The sequence below is a fragment of the Hevea brasiliensis genome, unplaced genomic scaffold (genome assembly GCF_030052815.1).
Source record: "Hevea brasiliensis isolate MT/VB/25A 57/8 unplaced genomic scaffold, ASM3005281v1 Scaf126, whole genome shotgun sequence".
Taxonomy (NCBI): domain Eukaryota; kingdom Viridiplantae; phylum Streptophyta; class Magnoliopsida; order Malpighiales; family Euphorbiaceae; genus Hevea; species Hevea brasiliensis.
In genome coordinates this window covers 122,726-132,671 of record NW_026614615.1, presented here as the reverse complement: position 1 = coordinate 132,671, position 9,946 = coordinate 122,726, and the positions used below count along the sequence as shown (strand labels likewise).

General features: G+C 33.1%; 1 protein-coding gene across 1 annotated transcript; it reads right to left on the bottom strand.

Annotated features, from left to right (window-relative positions):
* Nucleotides 1-5,417: 5,417 nt before the first annotated feature.
* Nucleotides 5,418-8,825, bottom strand: LOC110663171 (labd-13Z-ene-9,15,16-triol synthase, chloroplastic-like). Its single transcript, XM_058141529.1, has 3 exons — nucleotides 8,308-8,825; nucleotides 7,859-8,210; nucleotides 5,418-6,260 (listed from the first exon to the last, which is right to left on the bottom strand). The coding sequence occupies exons 1-3, from the start codon at nucleotides 8,823-8,825 to the stop codon at nucleotides 5,637-5,639; spliced, it is 1,494 nt and encodes a 497-aa protein (XP_057997512.1). The 3' UTR covers nucleotides 5,418-5,636.
* Between the last annotated feature and the right edge of the window lie 1,121 nt (nucleotides 8,826-9,946).

Here is a 9,946-nt window from a genome sequence, read left to right as displayed (position 1 = left end):
TCCAAATTAATCTGTTACTTATAAACTGATTATAGAGAGTGAAAAGAATTTTATTGTGTAAAATTTTAAAATTTAAAGAGTTTTATGTTACATTTTTAAGTTAGACGAATCAATTACAACTTTTAAAATTTAAGAATGGCTATTGAAATTTATTCAAAAACGCCACATTGAAGATTATTGCCTTATTAGCAATATTTGGATTAGCATAGGGTTTTTTTTTTTTTAATAACTCTCAATCAAGAAATAGATTATTCTTAAATTAAATAAGATAGAAACTCCAAACAAAATAAAAATTAATTATTTTTTAAAACAGACAAATACTTAAAATGTAAAACGTCACAAGTTGTACTGTGATTTAATATAAATTATGCCTAATTTTATACATATATTAATTTTTTAATCCTAATTTTATACTAAAATTACACTCAATAACTATTATATTTCTATAAAATATGTTATATTTTAAATAATTTTATATAGCATTTTTAAACTCTAATTTTTCAAATTATCAGATGTCTCTCAAAAATAATGTCGCATTACTATTACTGTCTCTGGCATGTGACAACTTTTCATCTGCATAAAATATCTTCTCTGTCATGTTTGTGAAATTTTGTGTGGTTCCACGTTCAAAACAAACAAAGAGGGATGAGAAAATTAAATTTTCTTAAGTTGACTTAAATTAAATTTGCTTAAGTTGACTTAAATCAAGTCAATATATAGCCTTCAATACTCTCTGAGTTGGAGAGTAAATTTCTCATAATATTAGAGTAAGTTACAATCTGACATCCAAGAAAGCAATGATAAGTGGTACCACAATAAGACAGACCCAGATAAATTTATGGATTAGTAATGTAATTATACTGTAAAGTCAAGCCCAAAAAAAGAGTCAAACTGAAAATGAATCGCTGAATGCAATACAAGAAGGGAGAATGTTGGAGTATAATATTGGAAACAAACAAAGAGAAACAACCCTTTATATTCACTTAGTTCCCCTCACTACTAAACATATCATTTTATATTATTTCCCATCACTATATATTCACTATTAATTTCTTATTGATGTGAGACTCCGTCATACTCGTATCATTGTTTCCCACATTGATTTACAGCTTTATTTATTTATTCAGAACATATTTTGATTTTTTTTTTTTTCCTTCAAGAGAACATATTTTGAGTTGGAACTTGTAGAATTAACGGAAAGGAAAACTCCAAGTAACAGCTCTTAGTTATAGCGTGGAAAGAACAAAATGACTAGGAATTGCAATGAGACTGTGTCCATGATCGATCCTACAAAAATATCACTTTCACTAGTTGTAATCATATTGCCCTTTAAACAGTGGCCACAATCAAGAAAGCATGCAGTTGATTAAAACTTGGAAGATCAAGAAGGCAACGAAATGATACATGATTGGTGGGTTTTGACAAGCTCTTTTGGGAAAGTTGTGGGTAAAATAAATTCATAACTACTCCCTCCCAGCAAGTCCAAGGAGTTTGATGTTATAAATTATAATGAAACACTATGAAGATAAGAATTAACGAGTGGAGCTTCCACTATCATAAAGTTAAAAAGTGGTAATGCCCATTTCCTTAAACTCAAAATTGTTCGCTAGTAATTACATTTTCACATAGCTCTTCTTAATAAGGTCTGAAATTTCAGAAAATAGTAACTAGTAGTCTCCATTTTTAAGCTGTCCGCTAGAATTTCAACGTTAAATAGAATTAACAGTCAAAAGTAATTAGGAGGTTGAATTAAAAAAATTAAATTGGAGGATTTAATTCAAATTAGGAAGTTTAAATAAAAAGCAAAAAAAGAGGTTACCAAAGTTTAAAAGAATTGATGGAGGAATGGCCAAAACAAGCCCAATTTGGGCTTATTTCTTGGTCCATTAGTGGCCCATACAAAGACTTGCTAAAACCAAGAGAGAGGGACCGTGACAGGGCTTGAGATTGTGAGGTCACCACATTGTTTTTGTTTGAGAGTTTATGCAGTGAAAAACACGAGCGTGTGAGTTGATTGCGCGGCCATGTGAGGTACTGTTTGTGAGTGAAAAAGGGAGAGAAAAAGTAAATAGTATTTATAATTTTTTCGGTTAGTGAACTTGTTGTAGAGTAAGTTTAGATAGAACCATCTTAAATTTTATATTATTCCTTTAATTTGATTTGTAAGTGATTTTTACAACAATTGGTATTAGAGAGCTCTGATTTAAAATATTAAAGATAGCAAGTACAAAGTTTGATGTGAAACTATTTAATAAAAAAATAATTTTAATTTGTGACAAAACACTGAATCTTTGTGTAACAATGATTAATCAAATTATTGAATGAAAAGCAATTGGTGACTATCAAAGGTGATGATTGGGAAAATTTTAATAAAAGACAGTAAGTATGATTCGATTGATATTTATAATGTCTTGAAAGAGATTTTGCCAATTGCTTTGTAGAAGAAATTGGAGAATTTGCAATTGTCAAAGGCATTCATAAATTGTTTGTACTTGAAGGAGTTGTACTGACTAAGGATGGAGGAGGGTATTAATGTAATGAGATCATATCCATACCTTCTATAAATTAATTACCCAATTGGTTAGTATTGGTGCAAAAGTAAATGATGAAAATAAAGTCCTTTAGCTTCTAATATCTCTCCCATGGTCTTTTATAAAAGTTTAGCAATGGCCCTAATAGTTGGAAGGAAACATTAAAGGTGAAGGAGTTTTTTGTAATTATCTTAGATGATGAGAAGTTCAAGAAGCCAAGTAAAAGCAACAATGGTGGAAGTAATCCATGTGAAAGTAATTTAAGAAGATTTAGTAGAACATGCTCAAGACTACAAGTGGACATTGCGGATAAAAAATGCTACTAATATCATGAAAAGAACCACATTCAATACATTTGTAAGAAAATACGAAGAAACATTTGGCAAAGTTCAAACTATTCTTGAAAAGTTGTGGAAAATAAGGGACTACTGCAATTGCATGTATTGAGGGGGATATTTGATGCTATTGTGAGTTTTTGAAGACCAGTTAAAGTGTCAAATCAGCTTGTAAACAAAGAAAAATCGTGAGATTGATAGCCTATTAGCCAGCCACTTCAACACTCAAGTTAGAGGTTTTAATTGAGAATGAAAGGTTGACTAATAGAAAGCTTCAGTAATTAATTTGGCAAAGTAAGCGTACCTGAATAATACTTGGTTCTTATATTTATAGACTGAGGGTTAAAGAGCCATTGTAACTAACTATGAGAATCTCGGATACTCAGTTGATATTCTGAGATTCTCGTTTATCAATATGTCCTGATCGTTGACTGGTACTGGCTGATACTTGGTAAGGTTAATGCTCAGTCTGTCGAGCGAGCATTCACACTTGCTTTGATATCCCATTTGTGTTTGTTTGGCCCCACTAGTCTAAGCATTCTTTTGCTCGGTTCGGGTAGTTAGGTTTTGCTTTGTTCAGTGTGGTTGATCTAAACCATGTGCTGGTTGGCCTGGCTCCTAGTTGTGACTTCTTCTTTACTCTAACCCTCTAATTGAGCGCTGACACTTTGACTGTTATGTTGGATCCTTTGACCGAGCGTTGACTATTTGACTCGGTTTTGAGCGAGTATTATATTGACACTGATTTATCACAATATGAATATTTAATGGATTCTGCTTGCTTATCTTATACTTGCTAAAAAAAATTATGGTTTGATGCCATTGAAGAAATAAAAGAAAAGTGAGTAAAGCTAGCTAATGGCAAGAAAAAGAAAATTAAAGGTGTTAGTAAAGTGAAAATTAAATTGCATGGTGATTATATAAAAATATTTAATGAAGTGAGATATGTTCTTAAATTTAAAAAGAACTTAACTTGCCAGAGTAAGTTGGATTCTTTAAGTTAGGTGTTCTATTTTTGTTGAGTCATTAGATAGTCGATGCGCTATTATAATTATAAAAGTCTAGAAGTTTGGTGCAAGAAATCTTTATAAATTGGAAGGAAACGAGGTATCAAGTTGAGTCAATTTGCAACATCAATGATAAAGAGTGTAAGAAAAGTATTCAAACAAAAATTAATATTTGTAGAAGTTGAGAAAACAAATTTTATTTGACTTTGAAGTGGAGGTTATTGGAATTTCAAGTCTAAATAAAAGTAAGAGTCAAAATTAATTAGAAAGTTGAATTAAAAATTAAATAGTAGGATTGAATTTAAATAAAAACCAAAACAACAAGTTAGCAAAACCAAACTGATGGAGTGTAACCTCTTGTCAATAAACCTAGACACGACCCCTTGGCGTGCTATTGCTGTTGTTAACTCTATTTCTCCACGCTTGAAGGCTCTTCCTCCGGTGCTCTTTACTCATCTCTTGGGGAGGCCAATTTTGTGGCTGGCTCCTTAGCATAACTCGGAGTCTTGCTAACTGATGTTGTAATTGCACTTCTTTGATTGTTTAGTTTGCTGTCTTGTCAAGGAAAGGCTGCTCCACAAGTTACGTCTCTAAGGGGATTACCTGTTGGCATGGCCTAGTTTTGAAGCCTTCTTTCTTTATTTTATTCATATTTATAAATAAATTTCTCTTGCTTAAATAAAAAAAAAAACACCAAATTGATGGAGGAATGGCGGAAACAAGTCCACGTTGGACTTGCTCTCTTAGGCCATTAGAGGCCCATAACAGGGGCAGGTTATATGCGGCCAAAATCAAGAGAGAGAGTCGGTGAGAGAGCATGAAATTATAAGGCCATCAAATTGTTTTTGTTGAGTGCGTAAGCAGTGTAAAACATGGGCGGCCATGTGAGATGATTGTGCGAGCTTCTGACTATGAGGTGTTGCTCATAATTATTTTTCTTTGTCACAGAATTTATTATAGACTAGGCTTATGTCAAACTATCTTAAAATTTGTGTTATTGGCTTGATTTGCCGGTATCGCTGTGTTGCATTCGCTCGACTTGCTCTCTTCGGCCATTACTGGCCCATAACAGGAGCAGGTTATATGTGGCCAAATCGTCTCTAATTCTGTGTTGTTGGCTTGATTTGCCGGTATCGCTGTCTTGTGTTCGCTTTGGGCCCATCGAGAAAAGAAATGATAGATGGGCATTTGCTTCCAGATATGAGCTCCATTGAAGCTTAAATAAGCTAGGCTGTTTAAAGTTATTTTTTAGTTCTTGGATTTAGAATATCATAGTAAATAACAGTTTGATTTGCTTTTTCACTTGCTAATTTTTGACACATGCACAATCACTCTTCATCATATACACATTAGAAACATAATCATAAGCATATTAAGGCCGGCCTTTATTGCTCATATAGCTGCGCTAGTATTTTTTTTTTTTTAAGTAAATAATTTATTGATAGAGAAACAAAACACCAAGATACAAAAAGCACAAAGAAACAGAATCCCAAGAACAAAATAGAAAGTCTAATCTAATGGACACAAAGGGAGCTCCACAACAGCCAACAAGCCTAATGAAAAAAAAGAAGAAAAACAGCAACACGGGTAGAGAAACAGCAGACCCGAAAGGAACAAAAGAAAGCCCTTAGAAAAGCAGCAGAGTAAAGGGTATCTGAGAAATTTTCGTAAAAATTTAATACGCTGCATGTACTTCCATACTCAAATCCTATGTTCGTAACTATCCGATTTAGATTCAAGATGGCTGCATCACCTTATTATTTCTAGGTATAGAGCTCCAAGTTGAACAGTCTAGGAGTTGGAATAATAACTAGTGGAGTAGATTTCTCCAAGACAATCCCAAGCTTCTCTGACGTATCAGGATTTGCACCACCGGGCAATTTCCAGTTGAACATATGCAAGAATGTGGCCAACAAGTACATTACCATCCTTTCACCTAGAGGAAGACCTACACAAATCCTCCTACCGGACCCAAACGGAAGATACTGTAAATGGTTCCCCAAATAATCCAACCTACGAGGACCAAAGAACCTCTCTGGTTGGAACTCTGAGGGATGGTCCCAAAATTCAGGGTCTCTATGCATAGCCCAGACGTTCAAGAAAACCTTAGTGCCCTTTGGGATAATGTAGCCACCTACGTTGCAGGACTCAGTGGGGCAACGGGGTAGGAGTAATGGAGCCACTGGGTGCAATCTTAACGTCTCCTTCACTATTGAGTGTAAATATGGTAATTCTTGAATGTGGAATTCTTCAACTAAGTTGTTGATTCCCACCACATTTGTCAGTTCCTCTTGGGCTTTCTTCATCACTTGGGGATGTAGCATCATTTCTGCCATGGCCCATTCCACCGTGGTTGGACTTGTATCGATACCACCGATCACAATATCCTGTCAAAAAGAAAACATATAACTTGCATCTCAGATTGTATTTTAATCGATGCCAGGTTAGTCGTTAGGGGATCCTTTTGCGCTGTTCTGACAGTGCCGGCGCATGCAACCCTTATCGCGGCGAAATCTAATCAAGAAATTTCCTTCTGTATAATATCTTCCTAGTATTTTAAACAAGTATGTCTGCTTAAAAAAAGAAAAAGCCTTCTACAGATCACAATATAAGACACAATCAATTAAAATCCATGGAAATATATTAAACCTCGTCTAAAATTTGTTGGACCATAGGTGAGAGGAATTTATTGAAGGGGAAAACCATATTTTTACATGTACATGTGCAGTTGTTGCATGGTGAATTTCTTATTGCAGTTTTAACTTGATATTATGTATGTGAAATTATATATATATATATATATATATATATATATATATATATATATATATATATATATAAAAGGGTGGCCACGGTTCAGGAATCGCCGGTTACGATTCCTGAACTACCGGTTTAGGTTCAATGAAATTATGAACCTGAACCAAACCGCTAGGGGACGGTTTGGAAGATTTGCTTGAACCGCTGGTTCTGGTTTGAACTCCGGTTTAAACGGTTTGAAGAGCGGTTCGAAAAAGAACGGTTCAAAATAGTTTGGAGGACGGTTTGGAAGTGACTTAGGGATGGTTTAAGGGTAGCTTAGACAAAAAAATTAGAGAAAAATTTCTTTGATTCAAAATTTAAGTTATATTTGTAAAAATATTTTAATTTTTCTTAGAAATCTTTCAATCAAAATAAAATAAGAAAAAAAAAAGAAAGAAAATAATTTATCTTTAAGAAAAATTTAATAAATAAAAACTTGACCCTGATTAAAAAACTAGAAGTAAAATTAATATTTTTTAAAGAAATTAGCAAAAAGTGTATGAATTTAATTTTGCCTATATATCCCTTTAGGATTTAGAGCAATAAAAATTTTTAGTTCTATTACTTGTATTTTTTTTAAATTATATAATAATTGATAATTAAAAATTATAAAAGAGAAAAAAAAATTAAAATAGAGGGTATTGGAAATTTTATTGAGGATTTAAAGTAATAACAAAGTAACTGAGATAGTATTAAAAATTTCAGTAAGTATATAAAATAATAAAGTAGAAAAATTGAGAGAGTATTGGAAATTAAAATGAGTGTAGAAAATAATTATTTAGAGAATTTAAAAAAAATTGAAAAAATATTAAGAATTGAAGAAAATGCAGAGAATAATTGTGTAGAGAATTAATAATATATATAAATGAATTAGGAGTGACGAACATATTTATTGAATTTTTTATATTTAAATCGCCGTTTAATCTGGTTCAAATCGCTTGTTCAATCCGGTTCGAACCGCCATTCACGGTTCTTAAAAATATGAACCTGAACCAAATCCAGAAGGACAATTTAAATCCGTTCGGTTGGTTCCAGTTTTAACCGATTTTGGTCCGTTTTGACCGAACCAATTCCGGTTCGGTTCCGGTTCAAAACCGGACCGTGGCCACCCCTGTATACACATACATGCAACATTTCCTTTAGATTACTAAAGAGCAGAAAATAAGGAAAGGAAGAAAAGGTTTACCATAAGCAAGGCCTTGATTTGTTGTCTGGAAATTGATTTCTCAGTGTCCTGCTCTTTAAACTCCAGTAAGAAATGCAAGAAGTCCTTCCTGTCAGTAATTTCCATCTCTCCACTTTGCTGCTGCTTCTTCTTTATGCACTGATCTATCACATGGTCATAGATTTTCTCAATCCGTTGTGATACCTCCTCCATTTTCCTCTTCACTCCCTGTATGTCAAACCTCGCAAGGAAGGGAAAGAAATCTGAAACATTTGGCTTTCCCAGTATCTCAACCAGCTCCGCCACTGCTACCCGAAACTTGGCCCCAATATCGATGTCCCTTCCTGGCCGAGGTTTCCACCCGAAAACATCCCTGATATCATGTTGATCACTGTTAAAAATGCCAGTTCCCCAACGTCAACAGGCTCTCCAATCTTCTTGCCATACACATCCCTCACACTTTTCTTCACCTTGCTTCTCCTAAGAGAATAAAATGCATCAAGATTTGCATTGCTCTGCATCTCGCGCACGAATACTTTGCGTAGCAGGCGCCACTGGGGCCATAGGGTGCGAAGGCAATGTCCTTTCCACCGTAGGAGAATGTTTTTGCTGCGATGGTTGGATTCCTGTTGGCAAATGTGACGTCCTGGTGGCGAACAATCTCTTTTACTAGAGTTGGAGAGCTTATTATGACACATAGCTTCTGCCCAATTGAGAGCTTGTAGATTGGACCGTAATTTTGTGCCAATTCCATAAACAGTTGGTGAAGATTGGGGCCTAGAAATGGAAGGTAGCCAAGTATGGGAAAGCCACGGGGCCCTGGTGGAAGCTGAGCCTTTCCTCTTGCTGTCTTGGATACCCATACGAGCAGACACGTTCCTAATATGGAAATTGAAGCAATGATCAGTACTGGTGGAAGTTCCTTGTCCTTGCACATCCATGAACTCCACCGGCCACAGCTCGTGCCTGAGAGGTTACAAATAGGCATCGGAGAAAGAAAATGATAAAATATAGGCTCAATCATACCAATTTGGGTCCTTTAAATATGGGAAGAAGTGCAGATAAAATACTGTTTAAAGTGGACCCTCTTTGAATATGGAGAATGAGTTGACATAATTGTGAGAGAGATGACGTGTGTGTGTGTGTATATATATATATATATATATTTATTTATTTATTTTGAGTGTCCCTAATAAATTTCCTATTTTACATTAATGATTTGGGTAGATGTTTTTTTTTGGTTAAATTCCACAAATATTAGGTTGGTTATTTATACACGTTTAATTGTTTTTTATTTATTTTACGAATACATTTTAGTTTAGGCCAGTTCTAATTGAGATTAAGTGGATTATAATATATATATTCTATTGGCAAGGAAAATGAGATGAAAAAAAAAGATTAAATTTAATAATGATAAAGATAAAAAAAGAATTTAATAATAATAAATTACCCTGGCAAAATAATAATATAAAAATTTATTATTATTTAAAATATTTAATTTTATTAGTTAAAATTTTTTTATTTAAATTTAAATTTTATTCTACTAAAAAAATATAATTCTATAAAAAATAATTATATTGATTAATTTACTTTTCTATTTAAATTTAAATTTTATTCTACTAAAGAATATAATTCTATAAAAAATAAAAAAAATTAAATTAAAATGTATCATCTCCAACAATGAGACTAACTACCTTTGAATTGGACCTACAATCGATAACTAAAGAAAGGTAATCGTTTCTGACTTTCCCATGTGTCACTTGTAATCTTATTTGAAAAATAAATTTAATTGAAGCTTTGTTTCAGAAAATATTTTTTTAAAAAATAATTTTTTATATTTTATAATATTTAAAATATTAAAAAAAATAAGAGTTCAATTGATAACACTTTAGTTTTCTTTTTTTTTTCTTTAAGAGAGAAAAAAAAAAAAAAAAACCTGCAATGCGTTCGAAAAAACATCACTTTGCAGCCTCTCTTTGTCTTCTCTTTCTCCAAGTCATTGACTCTCACATGCTTTCTCTTTTCACATATCCATTTTTTATCCCATCTTCTCAAGTTTGATGAAGGCCTACTTTTTCTTTGATTTTCATCAAATATCCAAGTCTTGAT